The 17,931-nt window shown below is 40.9% G+C and overlaps 1 protein-coding gene across 1 annotated transcript in view; it reads left to right on the top strand.

Annotated features, from left to right (window-relative positions):
• Positions 1-17,931, top strand: part of SVEP1 (sushi, von Willebrand factor type A, EGF and pentraxin domain containing 1) — a 184,789-nt gene that overhangs the window by 114,980 nt on the left and 51,878 nt on the right. The window contains exons 27-36 of the mRNA XM_046022808.1: positions 1,100-1,275; positions 4,432-4,556; positions 5,528-5,651; positions 6,420-6,590; positions 7,567-7,740; positions 8,182-8,301; positions 9,893-10,069; positions 10,297-10,381; positions 11,008-11,199; positions 12,103-12,270. Coding sequence (XP_045878764.1) covers positions 1,100-1,275; positions 4,432-4,556; positions 5,528-5,651; positions 6,420-6,590; positions 7,567-7,740; positions 8,182-8,301; positions 9,893-10,069; positions 10,297-10,381; positions 11,008-11,199; positions 12,103-12,270 — 1,512 coding nt within the window. The remainder of the gene's footprint in view (positions 1-1,099; positions 1,276-4,431; positions 4,557-5,527; positions 5,652-6,419; positions 6,591-7,566; positions 7,741-8,181; positions 8,302-9,892; positions 10,070-10,296; positions 10,382-11,007; positions 11,200-12,102; positions 12,271-17,931) is intronic.

Raw genomic sequence — 17,931 nt, forward strand, 5'->3', positions numbered from 1 at the left:
AACTGCCTCAGCCTCCATGGGCCCTTCAGAATCACAGCTCTTTGCCACATGAAACCCTGACCTTCAGTCGAGACAGATTCTGTGGTGCCTTTTCATCTCAGATCTACCCAAATTTCTGTCCTGTTGCTACGGATTAGAGTACAGGCCCCACTGAGTTCTCTTGCTTCTCCTCAGTCCATGGGACTCTCACTATTCTGATGGAACTCTCCCCATCCTCAAACCCTGTCCTTAGTGGACCTGAGCTTTCAAAAACAAAATCCAAGAAATTTGTGCAAACCTCCCCTGAGGCAAAATACATACAAAGAGAGAGCTTGTTACCCACTTGAATAGGGAAGGAAAATGGGAAAACACAAAGGGTAAATAATTAGTGTTATAAAAAGACCGTATTTTCCAAAACTTCTATGAATAAGGACTAAGAAGCTATGGAGAGAGGTATTCCATGAATTCTTATCTTCCATATCAATTTTCCCTATTTTTTTCTTTTTCTCCAATTGCTTTTGAAGATGTTTCATTTCAAACTGCTTAGTATTTTTGACATTCCCCAAAGTGACATGGTTGTTGGAACACTCTTTTTGTTGGTCATCTTTGTTTAGTTCCAATTATGTTTGCCTTTGGATTGATATACTTCGTCTGCCATGTGACTGCTTTGGCAACCCAGAGACAGAACTCACTTTCTATGAGACCTCTGAAGTTTGTTCCTGGTCTTAGGAAAACATCCATTCCAAAGGAAAGAAACCAGTCTGATGTTTGTACAATTCTCATTCCTTCCATTCTTGATTCACTCTCCCTGGAATAGACAGTTGGTAAATTATCTCAAGTTGGATCAACTTCTCTCATTATCCTAAGACTTTTCCCTACCCCTTCATGTCCAAGAAGCATTAACTAATTTTCAGTGAACCCCAATAAAGTGTATTTATAAGTCAACTCTACCTCTATGAACTATGTCCAAATGGAGAAAAAGAAGTAATGGTTTTCCTCAAAATGCTTTCTATACAAAAAAAGAAAGAAAAAGAAGGAAGAGAAGAAAAATAGTAATGTGCCCCATAGATGAGAGTATGACATATGACTGATGACTCTGTTACCTGGAATCTTTTCACAGCTGGGTTCTTTATGTGAATGGCAAGGAAAAGATAACAGACTGTCCCTCCGTGAATGATGACCGTTGGCATCACATTGCCATCACTTGGAGGAGTTCTGATGGAGCCTGGAAGGTCTATATTGATGGGAAACTATCTGATGGTGGTGTGGGCCTCTCTGTTGGTTCACCCATACCTGGTATGTCTTAGCTAAAGAAATATAATTCTGTTAGATGCCAGGCATGGAAGCACTTAGATGAACATCACATTTGCTAGCTTTTTTGTCCTTGGTGCTGCACAAAGGTCAACAATTATCTCTCCCATTTTCTACTCCCTGATTACCCAAACTTTGAATTATTAGAAGCTTTTCCTAGGTGAGCTGTGTTACTCCGTGTAAGATATGCATTTGGGGACTCATGGTAAGACTAGCAAGACACAGGCTGAGCTAACCATGGAAGGTTACTAAACTGTCTTCCAAGGAGGAGAGGAATTGCTGGTATGTTTTGGGTTGCTTGTTTTGTGATAGTGTATATAGGATGCAAGTATATCCAGTGTAGAGGCTGGGGCAGTACTAATACTATCTGTCTTTTATGCACTTTTCAAACAGAGCTCAGACTGTCTTATAAAAAGTATTCAGGGAATTTTTGTTTGAAAGAATGCAAAAGTACTAGGTGATACAGGATTCTCAGTATCACATATGAAAATCCACCTGCTCTGTTTAGATCCTTCTGTGACATACATGATAGGAAGAAGAAAGGTTGGAGGTTCCTTGTAGCAAATAAGGAAACATTAAAGATGTTTCAACAGGAAGTGACATTAGGTAAAGTGGGGCAATGGTTCCTTTTCTTTTAAGTATTCTTGCTTTCAGCTATCTCTGGATAGTAGGATGGCAGGTGGATTTTATTTTCTTCTTTATTCTTTTCCCATATTTCATAAGGACCATGTATTTCCTTTATGGTTAAAAAACTAGCATTTCTGTATTTAAGAAAAATAAATAAAACCTGATAGAAGAGTGAAAGTACGTTAAAGGGATCAGAAAATAAACCACGGAGACTGTAATAGTAGCCACCCAAGGAGGTGGTTGTCTGACCACGGCAGGTGAGGATGAGTTGGAGTGCGTAAGTGTTAAGGAGCCCCAACTGACAGATCTTGGTGAGTGGCTGGCTTCAGGGGGGACTGGGTCCATTGAAGAGTCTGGTCGCTGAGAGAGGAATTCTAGGAAAAAGGACAATTATCAGAGCAGGACTAGGGGTGAAGGAAGAATTTCTATTGGATTTTAGACATACTGAGTTAGAATTCTAATCACAGGAATACATGCAACTAAAAACATAGGTTGATACCACTTGATATCAAATTGACAGAGTTGTTTTTAGTGATAGGATGTGATTGGCAAGGATTCAGTATAGAAGACACTTTAGAGTGCTGGAATGAAAATCGATGCAACCTTTCTGGGAAGCGATTTAGAAACTTTTGTCGAGAACCTTTAGAGAAACCCTTGGCATACAAACAACAGTTCAACTGCCAGGAATCAGGTTAGAGGAAATAATCAGTGGTCTGAATAAATACTCATGTAGCAATGTATTTATCTCAGTGATACTTTTGTACCAAACTTGGAAACAACTCCAGTATCCAGTAAGAAATGGTTGTTTAATTAACTAATTAATTAAGCAAAGTATGGATTATTATGTATTCATCTATAAAATAGCTAGTAAAACTCATGAAATGTGTTTTAATGAAATGTCCATGTCCAAGAAGAAAAGCCAGATTCAAACATTATATATAGCATGATACTGAGTTGTATGTTTTGAAACCCCTCACACACATACACACATATGCTGAAAAAAATAATAAAAATAAAACCTAGGAGGAAATACACAAAACCATTAAGTGATTTTTCTTCTGGATAAGAAGAATTCCTTATGCTTTATTTTTTCAAATTTTCTTCTGTGCATGTATCAATTTTTAATGATTAATAAGAAAAGGATGTAATTTGGGAAATCACAAAAAGGGGTTCTACATGTATTGATTGGCAGGACCGAGATCAGATGGGGAGATTGTTGAAGGAAGAAGAGCAGACGCCATGAGTAGAAGCCTGAGTGCCTCAGTGTCTTAAGAGGCAGGCAAAGAAGAGAGAGAGAATGAGCACAAAGATTGGAGGAGAACCAGGAAAGGATAACTTCATGAAAAGAAAGTGAAATCAGCCCAGGCCCTGGTGGGAAACGGGGGCACCCGAAGGAGAACTAAAGAGAGGTTAAGGAAGGGTGGATTTTCAAAGGTGTGGGCAGAATTAAGAGAACCAAAATTATGACGGTAAAACACACCTGTGACTAGTGACAATGGAATGGCCCAAGAGATGGGCCCAAAGTGACAAGGAGTGGGAGTTGTTGCCAGAATTTAGGCCAACCTAAACCTTGCCTGGGAAGAAGGTATCCAGGAAACTAAACTTCTCTTTCATATGACTTTCTTATCTTGGGTTGGTCCATCCATTGGGCAGGTATAAACAGAAGCCAGAGGAACAAAACAGCCAGGTGGTATGAACATTTTGGGGCACAAAGCAGAGTTGAGGAGCGTGGCAGGTATCTCTGGAGGGCAAACACAGACCGTCCAGTACATCCAGGGAGGACACTTTAATAGAATGAAATGGCCGGTAGGAACCGATGATAGAAATCTGCAGAGGTGACTATGAAGCATTTCCATTGAATTTGCCACTGGCAAATTTAGAAGTTACCTTAGAACTGGTGATAGAGGGGCACCTGGGTGGCTCAGTGGATTAAAGCCTCTGCCTTCAGCTCAGGTCATGATCCCGGGCTCCTGGGATCGAGTCCCGTATCGGGCTCTCTGCTCAGCAGCGAGCCTGCTTCCTCCTCTCTCTCTCTCTCTCTCTCTCTGCCTGACTCTCTGCCTACTTGTGATCTCTCTCTGTCAAATAAATTAAAAAAAAAAAAAAAAAAAGAACTGGTGATAGAAATGTAAGCATTTCAGGATTAAGAAGAAGAAAATGAAGAGCAGTTCCTGGTAGCTTGTCATGGAAGGTGACTTCCTGCAAGGACGGAGGTAAAACAGAGCTCACCTGCTTTGTTGACAAAATATTACATGCACATATATATGTATACGTGCAGTTCTTGTAGTTAAATGTTTGTGAATCTAATATAATATTCTAAACCTTCCATGGCAATTTTTTAAATTGCTCTAGATAAAATATTGAAATTGTCCTTATAGGTAAAACATGTAGGTAATTTGGTGGTTCAGCACTTTTTCCTGATACATTTATATTGGCAGTGGTTTCAGTAAGTTAGCATTTTTGGAATAACAGACATGAAGTCAGTCTTCCTCCTTATTTCTCTCCTGTCTTTAGGTGGTGGTGCCTTAGTTGTTGGGCAAGAACAAGACCAAAAAGGAGAAGGATTCAACCCAGCTGAGTCTTTTGTGGGCTCCATAAGCCAGCTGAACCTCTGGGACTATGTCCTGTCTCCACAGCAGGTCAATTCCATTTTCAGTGTATGACAGTAATGAGCTTCAAAGGTACAAACCCAGTGAAAATGTGAACAGACTAATGATGCCATATCTTACTGCAGCCTCTGGGTTTTCAGACTTGACCACCGATATTATTTGACGCTATGGTCATAGACTAAGCTAGGCAGAGGTTATCAGCAGTCACTGTCAGTGAATCCCCTTTTCAGTTTCCTGGTGATGTATTTAAATCTCACTGGACAAGGTAATTTTAAGATGCCTTATGATTTCCAAGCTTGAGAGAATCAGAATACTGGTTCACATCCCTCTGACTAAAGATGCAGAAATCGAGGGATGGCCATAAAACCATGCTTAGAGAGTAATAGAGGAGTCTATGGTAAAGCCAGTCTGGAGTCCGACAGCCTGGGTTCAAATCCCAGTTCTACCACAGCCTTGTTGTGCTGGTTTTTGAACATGTTAACTCCATCTCTCGAAGCTTCGGTTTTCTTATCTGTGAAAGGTAGACAGCATAGTAGAGTTTCAGCAGATCACACACAACACGACAGGTATAGTCATGATCTTATTTGCCACATAACGAGGGCTTTCAGATGTCTACCCTTATTATGATAGTGGCAGAACTTGTCTAGGCCTCAGTTTACCCACCTCTAGATCAGAGGCAGAAGATAGGAGAATGCGGTGTGGGGAACCTCTAAAACACCTCAATAAACTGCAGAGCTTGAGACAAGAAATTCTAGGTAGAGAATTTCAGACTATCTGGCAAGTGGCATATTTGGGAGAAGGGAGGATGGGCATGGAGGAGAGAGAGAGAGGGAAGAGACTTCTCTGTTACCCCCAAAATCATACTGTACAAAAGCCTCCTTCCCTTCCCCAGCCTCCCCGCAGATCTGTGGATGTTTTCAAGATGACTCAATTAAGATATAATAACTCTGTCATACTGAAACAGATAAGGTTTATCTAAAGATGCGTGTTTAAACTTCCAGGTGAAGTCACTGGCTACGTCATGCCCAGAGGAACTCAAAAAAGGAAATGTGTTGGCCTGGCCTGATTTCCTGTCTGGAATTGTGGGAAAAGTGAAGATCAATTACAAGAGCATATTCTGTTCTGGTTAGAATGTTCTCCTTCTAGAAACTGCCATCTCTTGACTATTCCCAAGATTTTCCTGCAAAAGGAGATGTTTCGAAATGCACCGTTGGTCAAGTAGCATGTGCCTGTCAGTCTGTTGTTTAGCTAGTAATTCACCCTTACTCTACCTTTATCCAAAGGATTTATTGTTTTAATACTTAAACACATACTGTTTTGGAGAGTACAGAATTCACTGTGGAGAAAACTTGGATGACAATAAAATAAGATTAGGAAAATAGGGTTAGAGGAAGGATATGGTTAATTTCTCAAATGCCATCAAAGCCCTGTCCTGTGCGAGGTGGGCACTCGTAACTTCCTAGCAGCCGTCTAGGGACAGATGGCACAGAGAGAAAAGCAGTGGGCATGACAGCCCACACACTGTCTAATCCAGCTCTGAATGGTCATAAAACTCAATGTATATGAAGAGGTTTCTAAATCTGTCCTAGAATTCAGGGGTTTTGATAACTTACAACTATATTTCATTAATATTTCTAAAATACCACTTTTTCCTTAAAAAAAATTCAGCTGACTTTTGTGGCAAGAGGAAAAGTGGTGGACTCAAATAGGGTTTGTTTTTTTAGTTGCTTTGCTTGCCAGTAATCTGGTCACATGTCACCTTATAGCATGTGTGGCTTAGTAGCAGTGGCATGGCTCTCAGAGGCTGGCACTACACGTGACTTGAGATGCTTGACCTGGCGACGCTGCCACGAGGGTGCTGACAAGCCGTGTGCCTGTGCTCTCTGCCCACAGATTGTCCACCTTTAGAAGGGTCAGTACCTCATCTGCGAACCGCATCGGCCGACTTAAAGCCAGGCTCCAAAGTCAGTGTGTTCTGCGATCCAGGCTTCCAGATGGTTGGGAACCCTGTGCAGTACTGTCTGAATCAGGGACAGTGGACACAACCACTCCCCCACTGTGAACGTGAGCTGCCTTTGTGGATGGCCTTTCAGTAGCTCCTAACCGATGTTGGAGCACAGGGACACTTTTCAGGAATGCTAGATAAAACCTAAGATACACCATAGTCGTAAACACAGTAGATATTCATGGAATAGTTCACTCTCTATGAGGGAGATGGGCGATGAAGGGACCAGCCCTGTGGCTGCCCTCCGGGTGGGATAGGGAACAGGATGGGAAGGGAAGACAGAGCTGGGAGCTGGAGCCCCAACAGAGGTGGGTTACGGCTGGGTGGGAAACGGGAAAAGATCTCTTGAATTGGATGCATCCAGTCATTTATTTACTCAGGGATTTTAAACCATGTACTATGTGCTAGACAACTCTGTGTCCTAGCGGTGCAACAGCTGGGAGAAAGTCTCTTTTATGGAGTTTACACTGAAATGGGAGAGACAGGAAATAACAAGTAAATATGGGTTATTTATAGTGAAGAAGAACAAGGGCCAGAAGTAAGGGCTTCGGAGAAAAATAAAGCAAAGTAGGGAAATACAAAGTGAGGGTTGAGGGGAAACCAACTGCTTCATTGGGTGGAGCAGTCAGCGAAGTTCCTCCATAGCACCTGTCCTCTCTGACATTTGTGTTTCCTGTGGCTTGTTTCTCTACTCCCACTAGAGAGTAGGCTCCACAAGGCAGGGGTTCGTCTCCTTGGTTCACCACTGTAACTTCAGCACCTGTGATGGTGTCTAGTGGGACCTTCATAAATGTTTTGTTTTCATTAATGAAGAGCATGCCCGCTCTGAGCCAGAAGGTCTGCTGGATGCTGAGGGCACAAGTTTGGCTACAGCCTGCCCCACCCCCCACTCTCCTCCCACCCCCAGGGCTCTGCATCTGCGTTTATGCGCAACGAGAAAGTCCCGCTTAACTGAACCTCTAGCTTAATACAGACAAAATGTGCATCAAGCGTTTCGCTCCGCACGTAGCTGTGCTCTTCCTGGCCCCCTTACAGGCATCCGCTGCGGGGTGCCTCCCCCTCTGGAGAATGGCTTTTATTCAGCTGAGGATTTCCACGCTGGCAGCACAGTGACCTACCAGTGCAACAATGGCTACTATTTGCTGGGTGACTCAAGGATGTTCTGTACAGATAACGGAAGCTGGAATGGCATCGCACCATCATGCCTTGGTGAGATAAATCTTGGCAATACCATCTGGGTTCATTCTAGCTCCCTGGGAGACAGTCTTGCCGAATTCCTGAGGCTTTCTTGTGACATTCCTTTGTTAACATCATCTCATCCCAGTAAGCCCTGGGCAAGCCACAGTGACAAAGCAGCTGTCCCGAGACGTGCCAGAAATATTTGGAATTGCTACCAGGCTCGATATTGAGACTGTTTCCATCTATCTCTGTTCTCGTACTTACCACCTCTAACATGAGGGAATAATAGCTTTTATTGTGTGTCTGCAATGTGATCATGACTACTGTATGTAGTATATTTTCACTCTATAAAAGTATCTGTAGTGTTATGCATTAAGCAATATGTAATGATTTACGAGTAAAAAAAAGAGTATTTGATATATAAGAAAAAGATCAATCAACTTCACTACCTGTAAGCTATCTTCATTTTAGACGTTGATGAATGCGCAGTTGGGTCAGATTGTAGTGAGTATGCTTCCTGCCTGAATACAAATGGATCCTACATTTGCTCATGTATCCCACCCCACACAGGAGATGGTAAAAACTGTGCAGGTAACTAGTACGTGTATAATAAAAAATTATTAATTTTTTTAATTTAAGTATATATTTCAAATATATGTTACTTAAAAATACAACAGTATTTTCAAGTCCAAAGGACAGGTGGAGAAGGGAAAAACTATCTTTTAAAAAAAAAAAGACTTAAAAGTATCACTAAAGGAGCTTTAAATGAGCCTTGTGCCTCTCCCAACTTCCCAGTCTCTGGAAAATAAAACGGGGAGCCACCCATACCACCAGAATGTTGAAGCAACATCTACATAGTACAGGGAGAACAGAGGGGATTTAGAAATATCGTCACCGGCCTCTATGGCCACAGTCAGAGCAAAGAAGACAACTTCACCAGCAGTATGTTTCCCCTGCCTCAGCTATACAGAATTACGTTATTGAAAAAAATTGACATCTCCCTTATCACATCTCTAGATTTTATCATAACTTTGGTAATATAGGCCCAACTCCCAGAAAATAGAAAGTAAAAAGGAAGTCTCAAAATCAAGTCTTATAATGGCATTTACTCTTTGAGAGGGTTCATTTAAAGTTCTCAACTTACGGGGCATCTGGGTGGCACAGTCCGTTAAGCATCCAACTCTTAATTTCAGTTCAAGTGATGATCTTAGGGTTGCAGTGTCGAGACCCGCATCAGACTCCACACTCAGCACGGAGTGTGCTGGAGATTTTCTCTCTTTCTCTCTCCTTCTGCACCTCCCCCAACTTGTGCATGCTCTCTCTCTCTCTGAAATAAATAAATACTTTTTTTTAAGTTAAAGTATTTGACTTCTGGGGTGCCTGGGTTGCTCAGTACATTAAATATCTGGCTCTTGATTTTGGCTCAGGTCATGATCTCAGGGTCCTGAGACTGAGCCCAGCATCAGTCTCCGTGCTGGTGTGGAGCCTGCTTAAGTCTCCCTCTGCCCCTCCCCCCCAAAGAAAAAAATTTTTAAGTTAAATTAAAATTAATTAAAAAATAAATACAAATAAAGCCCTTGGCTTACATGGCCAGAATGACCTTCAGAAAGATTGAATCAACATATCTTCCCTTTTTGATGATTCAAGTCTAGTCGTAAATATCCCTTTAACTTACTTCTCTTCCTAGAAATGGTAACCAACCCCAAATTCATACAGAGAAAGGATTTCTGTTCCATAGTCTGTTTGGAAAGGGAGGCTGGGAATTTTTCTCACATCTGCCTAGAGGATGGCCTTTAGCTCAATTTGATAGAAAGCCAGTTTCTTTTAAAAAGGTAGGCATGAAGTCGGGGGGTGGGGGGGTAGGAGGAGCTAAAGTTCTTCCAATAAACCCCCTGGTACCACACTACTTCCCAATAAACAACTCCCTTTTGGCCAGATAAATTTTGTATATTTTTGTTAGTCCACTGTGTTTCAAAATATTATCATTTAAATGCCTATTAAATGTATGTTCTCGTTTAATGTCCAGTGTACCCCAGCCCTTTCCATATCTCCCTTCAAAAGCTTCCCCCCCACCAAGATTTAACTGGTACTTTAACTGTAGTGAAATTTTTTTGTCATGAGACCCTGCGTGGTTGTGTGAACACCACTCATTGTCCCACACAAACTTTTCCTCTCTTTCAAGAACCTATAAAATGTAAGGCTCCGGGAAATCCAGAAAATGGCCACTCTTCTGGTGAGGTTTATACACTGGGCGCCCAAGTCACATTCTCGTGTGAGGAAGGATACCAGCTGTTGGGAGTAACCAAAATCACATGTTTGGAGTCTGGAGAATGGAGTCATCTGTTACCATATTGCGAAGGTATGTTTCATAAATTCCCCCAGGTTCATGGTGTTTGGCACTACTAGAAATTTAAGGTATAGACGTGTCATGTGTTAGTTTGTATCAATATTCATTGTATTTAAAACCCAACTATTGGACTCATCTTTAAACGTGACAAGAGAACTTAGAGCTGCCCTTGAGCTTTTAGAGACTTTTATGCACACTGGCAATAAAAGCAACACTTCCTTTGTTTTTGCACCTTCTAGCTGTTTACTGTGGTGTACCTGCTATTCCAGAAAATGGTGGCATTGATGGGTCAGCATTTACCTACGGCAGTAAAATAACATATAGGTAAGTGTGTAAGATTGCCACTACATTGTAGAAATTGTTGGCGACGTGCTGTCTGTGACCTAAAACTGAAAGAAAGGTAGAAGAAGAATCCCAGAGGATGTTTTTTAGTTAATATGGAATTAATTGGATTACGTGTAGTGCAAAGGAATCAAGTTCAGTAACCTAATGATGACATTCCTATCTAGAATCCTTAAATCCCTTGAAAAGTAACTTATCGTTGTGACCAGTATCCCTGAGGTGCTCTGAGAACCGGTGCCATGGAGGAAGGCCCTGCAAGCTAAGGAATGTTCTTGGTTATAAGCTGGAGCTTTGGCTCAGGCACTCATACTAAACCAGACCATTCTCAAACTAGGAATTTTCTGTTTGCAGCTACTAATCCATGACGTAAACTGGGGACAAGCCAAACTCTTAATTTTCTACTTCTCACTCAACAAGATTCCCTATGGGGGAGATGTACAGAATTCAACCTTGGAAATAATTTTAAAGCATTACTTCAGTAGAAAAGAAAGAACTCTTCCAATAAATTGTAAAGTGTAAATTCTCAATATTTTTAAAGGTTTTGGTACTGATAAAATTATGCAAAATAAATCAAATTATATTCCGTAATCTCCCTTTATCCTCTTTAGGTGTAACAAAGGATATACACTGAATGGTGATAAAGAATCATCCTGTCTTGCTAGTGGTTCTTGGAGTCATTCTCTTCCTGTGTGTGAACTAGTCAAGTGTTCTAGCCCTGAAAGCATAAATAATGGGAAATATATTTTGAGTGGGCTTACCTACCTTTCTACTGTATCATATTCATGTGAGAGTGGATACAGGTAAAGTCCTTAACACCACAAGCTTCCTAAAATACTCCGTTACCCATTATTTACTCCATAGGTTTCATTTGTATATAACTAGCTGACTTTAGACACAAGTTTCTAAATGTAAAAGATAGTCTCAGATTTGCATGCTTTGTGAGAACTCGTTTATATGCTGAGAATACCTAGGGAAACAGTGTACCTAACTTTGGGAGCTCTAGTTGAGTCACTATAAACATTCAGTCATTAAACATGAAAGCAAAAAAGTGTTTCGGAGGCATAACATAGTATCTGGATTTTTTTTCTTTTTTGGAACATAACTTACCACACTTATACTGAACATCGCATGGGATGTTACAAAAAGCATGTCGCAGCCCAAGTTCTTAATACTGTAACAGGTTGATTCGATCAGTGTTACGCATGGGGTGTATGTGTGTGTTCCAACAGAAGGGACAGTAGGCTGCGAGGCTGCAGTCAGAAATTTGGCCAGCGGGATCTGAAGTGAAACAGATCCAGTGAGTAGAAAGTCAGGTGACACACACAGATTGAGGTGGGCAAACAAAGGTGGATAAGTGACGCCACTGGGATGTGAGGTTTGCGAAATCAAAGGAAGACCAGAGGTCAGAGTCAGGAGCAACAGTGCACATACCCAGACTCAGGACATGGACAGTGCCCTTTGACCTCAGTTACCCTGACTTCCTGGTTGTCTGTCTCCATTATGACTGGATCCCAACCAGCCTATTAACCCCTTCTCATCCACGTAATCCCTTGGTGAGGTCTGCGGGCCCTACTCCAGCACCAGGGAGTCCATTTTATTTTGCGGGATGTTGTTTTAGCCCATTCGGTGACGGAAGCGCTCTGATTTCCCTTCTTTGTATATAATCATCTCCACGGCAGTGCATAATAGCCATTCTTTCCCAGCTTACAAGGCCCTTCCGTCCTTGAATGCTCGGCGTCAGGCAGCTGGGACAGAGCGCCACCTACCTGCCATCTCGTTGTCTGTGGAGAGCCGCCGGCCATCAAAGACGCTGTCATCACAGGGAGGAACTTCACTTTTGGGAACACTGTCACTTACACCTGCAAAGAAGGGTGAGTGGTCCTGGGAGGGAAAGAAGCATTGGGAACCTCAAGGGAGGGGACGCCCCCCCCCACTGTGGAGATGGGCTCCACCAAACACTAAATTACGTTTCCTGGACACCAGAGCCGGAGAGAACTTTATGCTCTTGTTTCCTGCCAGCAGAGAGCGAGCATATTCTCCTGTGGAAACAGTGTGTTTCTGGAGTTAGAGTAATTTCTCACATTAGGCCTCCAATAGCAGACACTGGGCAATGCAGTGGAAAATAGCTTTATACTTAAAGATGCAAAAAGCACATTTACATGTGCATCTGTGGGGGCGCCTGGGTGGTCCGGTCGGTTGAATAGACATTGGTGTGTTTATCTTCCGCAAACCTGAAGGCAGCACTTTGAGTCACAACCTAAAGATGACAGGTCTGCAGGGGGAAAAAGGTGATAAAACTCAGGTTATTCTATTTTTAATGATCTCATTTCATTCAGAGTAAAATTTGAAAAACAAGGAATGAGGTACAGAGAAAGGGAAGGCTCCTTCTGGGATGGTGTCTGCTTAGCATCTTAGGGAGGTTATAAGGAGGTGAGGGGTATGTGAATCCCCACGACATCTGACTTGCATCTCATTGCTTCTCCACGACCCCTTCATGCTTCTTTTTTTTTTTTTTTAAGATTTTATTTATTTATTTGACAGCGAGAGAGAGAGAGAGATCACAAGTAGGCAGAGAGGCAGGCAGAGAAAGAGGGGGAAGCAGGCTCCCTGCCGAGCAGAGAGCCCGATGCGGGACTCGATCCCAGGACCCCGAGATCATGACCTGAGCCGAAGGCAGTGGCTTAACCCACTGAGCCACCCAGGCGCCCCCCTTCATGCTTCTTTAATGAATATTTTCACCATGAATAGTGCTTTCACACTCCAGATTGACCAGAAGTGTTTGTCACGCAGTTGGAAGCAGCACCAACAGAAATTTGCCATTTTCTGGGTTTGTAGCTCAGCTCTGTCCTTCACTGTGTGGCTTCAGGGAAATTGTATAACCTCTCTGTGCTTCGAGTGTCCTTCATAAAAACAGTTTCATTCAAGGTTCATACTTCTGGATACTGTGAGAAATCAAAGGCCTAGTATAAAGCCTGGCCTAACCAGGAAAAAAAAAACTTAATTCAACCAACTTTGCCATTATTATGACTGAAACACAGATGAGATAGCAGTTTCTATTCTAGCATATTTCTAGCATAGAAGTTCATTTCGCCTGGATGGAAGACGGTCCCAGTAGAACAGGACTGCCAGCAGGTGGCGACAATATATATATATGTATACATTGTGTGTGTGTGTATGTATGTGTATATATGTGTGTGTGTGTTTATACATATAAATATTTATATATTCTTATTTATTTATTTATTTGCAAAAGTCTCCTGAGAGTCAGCTACTTGGATAAATAGCTGATGGAAGTCCCAAATCTTAACACCTTCTTAAGTGAAACAGAAATCTTTACTATTAAAACGGGGGATGAGTGATATAGGTAAAGGGAATGAAAAGTATACTTCTCTTGAGGAGCCCTTGATGAGTAATGTAGAGAATGGTTAAATCACTGTATTATACACCTGAACCTGATAAAACACTGTATGCCCCTCCTCCAGCTCATGCTCACTCACATTCTCTCAAATAAATAAATAAAATCTTAAAGAAAGGAAAAGGAAAAGAGAAATAAAAATATATTTTAAAAAATTATCCAAAAGCAAATGGTGATATTTTACTGTATTTCTTCTCAGAATTTTGTCTTTACATATTTTTAATATTAAAAATCATGCTATAGATGCAATTTACATTTTTTTCTCATTACAAATCATTCACCTAAAATATATCCTAAGGGGTGCCTGGGTGGCTCAGTGGATTAAGCCGGTGCCTTCGGCTCAGGTCATGATCTCAGGGTCCTGGGATCGAGCCCCGCATCGGGCTCTCTGCTCCGCGGGGAGCCTGCTTCCTCCTCTCTCTCTGCCTGCCTCTCTGCCTACTTGTGATCTCTCTCTCTGTCAAATAAATAAAATAAAATCTTTAAAAAAAATATCCTAAGAGTTCTGAGTCTGCCTAATATTATATGTTATGTTATATGTTATAGGAAAGGGTTTTATTAAAAGAAGTACTAAAGGCACTAATTAAAATTACAACATAGCCATACATTTGCAGAGGGTTTTCCATTCCCCCAGGATTTTCCTACACATTATCTCCTCTTGTGCGCCCTTCCACAACGGTGGGGGTTTGGCAGAATAAATAGTATTCCAACTTGGTAGTTGAAGGGATTGGCACATATCACCTTGCATGTTCCTTCTGGTCTAGGAAAGCAGACACTCTGTGGGAACTTTTATCCATCAAAAAGATGGAAACTAAATCTACTCCCCTAAATCATGTATCTATTGAAGGATATGAAAACAGTTTTATGAAAGTGCTTTGTATGTCCATTAAGAATGAAGCAGAAAATGGCTTTATTATCTTCTCTGTTATCATTATTGCTATATACGGTGATGACATTTTAAAATAATGTAGGAAAAACTGTCTTAAGTAGTTAATCAAATTAATAGAAAGTATCTACAGTCCCAAATCACTGCCACCTACATTTTGTTCTAAAAGGAAAAAAAATCAAGCTATTAAGGGATAGTTTCATTTTTTTCTGGAAGTGAAACTTTTGATGAGAGGAAGCACACTAATGGCCCTTGGCATACCGCTAACTCTACCCTGGGATGCTACGAGGATGCCAAAGAAAAGAAAACCTTTGTACTCCTCTTTTTTCTGGCCAAATAGCTAATGAAACATTTGAAATATAGAGAAAAACACAAATAGTAATTATTAATCTCCACCTAAAGTTACCTGGGTATGCATTCTTTCTTTTTTTTTAAGATTGATTTATTTTAGAGAGAGACATAGAACACAAGCAGGAGGGGCAGGGTGAGGAGACTCTCTCAAGCAGGCTCCGTGATGGATCCCATGATCCTGAGATCATGACCTGAGCGGAAACCAAGAGCCCCATGCTTAACCGACTGCGCCACCCAGGCACCCCTCCTAGATACCCATTCTTGAGAGAAAAGTACATGTTAAGTTTTTGCCATATTGTAGCTCTCTTTTTATGAAAGAAATATAGTATTACAAATATAGCAAGAAGCCATTCTCATCACTTTGCCGTTCTCCCCAAAGTAACAAAAGTACGTTTTTGTAAATCCGTAGAATTCATTTTAACAGCTATATGGTATTCCCTTGGAAGAATGAGCTGTCTGTAAATTACAGATTTCCTTACAGGTAGAAGGTTAGTTTGTTGCTCTTTTATTTGCTGATGTAACAGTACAGAAGTAAATTCCCTTGCCCGTGTCTCTTGGTACACATGAGTATGACTATCTCTGGCCCAGACACCGAAGGTTAAAGTTGTTGCGTTATGAAATATGCTTATTTTAAACTTCATGAGATAGTACTTGATGTTTATCAGTCATGTCTTTATGTTTTATTTTGTGTGGGTGTATCAAATTTAAGAGGTCATACTGAGTATCTTTGCCTTTCTCCTGAACGACTCAGAGATCTTGGAAAGCACGAATTTCCATCCCCCTCTCATCTTAAATTTTTATCACTGTCTGTATTTTACGTCCCTCCTATTTTACGGCTTCTCAAATTAATCATTCTTTAATATAGTCAGTGTTTATTTAGTTTGACTCACATGTTTATTAATCTCTTCATCACCATTGTGTTTTGCATCCCATTCTGTCCTTTTAGGTTTAATATTTCTACTTCCTGAAGAATATCCATTGCATTTTTTTTCAGTAAGTTTCAGCGTATTCTGTAATCTTTTTCTGAAAATAGTAAGATTTTACCCTTGCTCTTGAATTACAGTTTAACTGAGTATACAAGTCTACATTAGTAGTTTTCTTCCATAAACATTTTGGAAAATATTATTCCAGTGCCTTCTGTCTTCTCGTGTTGCTACTGAGGATTCTGTCATCAGTCTTTTTTTTTTTTTTTCAATTTGATAGGGAGAGAGATCACAAGTTGGCAGAGAGGCAGGCAGAGAGAGAGGGAAGAAGCAGGCTCCCTGCTGAGCAGAGAGCCCGATGTGGGGCTCGATCCCAGGACCCTGAGATCATGACCTGAGCCGAAGGCAGAGGCTTTAACCCACTGAGCCACCCAGGCACTCTCTGTTAGTAGTTCTTAACCAGGGGCAGTATTGCCCAGCAGGGACGTTCAGCGATGTCTGGAGACATTTTTGGTCGTCACAGCTGAGGGGGGGGGGTGCTCCTAGCTCTAGTGGACAGAGTCCAGGGATGCTGCTGAACAGCCTGCAATGCACACAACAGCCCCCCACAACACAGAATTGTCTGGTCCCACATGGTGCTGAGATTGAGAAACTCTGCTTGAATCGCAGTTCCCCTATAAGTAGTATCTTTTCCCTTTGGTTTTTATTTTTAATTTGTCTTTGTCGTTCTGGTATTTCCTTATGATATGACTAAACATGAATTCATTGTCATTTGTCTTCTTTAGGACTCATTGTACTTCTTACATCTGAGAATTCTTTGACCAATTTGAGCATATTCTCAGCCGTTTTCACTTCACATATTCCCTCCTCTTCCCTTCTTTTTTCCCTATTTCTTTAAGTCTTAGATATATATTGGATCTTTTCTTTCTGTCTCCGTATGTAGTAACCTGTCACATTTTCCTTCACTTTATAAACTTGGACTGCATTTGGGTATTTTTTCAGATATCTTGTAGTTTATAGGTTTTTCTTTTCTACTACCTATAATCTGCTTTTAAATGTATCCATTAATTTTTTTAAATATTTACTTTTTCTATTTTTGCTTCTAGAATTTATATGTTTGTTTTTCAAACATTTCTTTTAAAAGTCTCTTTTTTTAAAATAGGATTGAGTCTTTTTTCTTTAATTATGTCAACATACTTATATAAATCTTCAGATTTTAGATCACTTTTCTGCTATCTCAATTTATTGGTACTCTAATCTTGCTGTTTGTTCTGCCTGCTGACTGACTCGTGATGGAAAACATGCTTGTGTATGTTTTGTAATTTCAAATTGTATCTTTATAGTAAGCAGGACTTATTTTATCTGTGATAGTCCCTTATGGTTTAAGTGTGTGAATTATCTTTCTACCAGGAATCCATGGAATATCACCAAGAAACCAATTTTACACTAATTTACAAGTTTGAAGGCTTTCCATGCCAAAGTAAATGGCATAAATTCCAACCTCAAATCCACAGGAGATGAGACCTGGGATGGCTACCTTAGCAGGGACTTGATTTTCCCACCCAAAGCCCTGACAAATACAGAGATCTCATTTGTCCTGTCACTGGGCCTCCAGGTGGGATTTTTCTACTTAATATCTTCAGTGAATGTCCTTCTAAGACAAAGGTTCATGCCAGAGGCTCAGAAGCTATTACTCTCTTTCAATTCCATAGTTGTATTTCCTGTCTCATCCCTTCTTCCCTTCCCTGTCCAATCCAATGGCAATCACAGCATTCAGTCACAGGCTTACTACTCTGTTCTTAATTTCTGCATGTGCATCTAAAATAACTTCTGTTATATTTCATCAAGTATGATGTAAAGCAGGTTTTCAGACTATGGTATAGCCAGAACTAGAAGTTCTCTCCCTTTACTCCTTTTCTATTTCTTCCCCCCAAGAAATTGGTTGGCATAGCCAAGA

The sequence above is a fragment of the Meles meles genome, chromosome 11, assembly GCF_922984935.1.
Source record: "Meles meles chromosome 11, mMelMel3.1 paternal haplotype, whole genome shotgun sequence".
NCBI lineage: Eukaryota > Metazoa > Chordata > Mammalia > Carnivora > Mustelidae > Meles > Meles meles.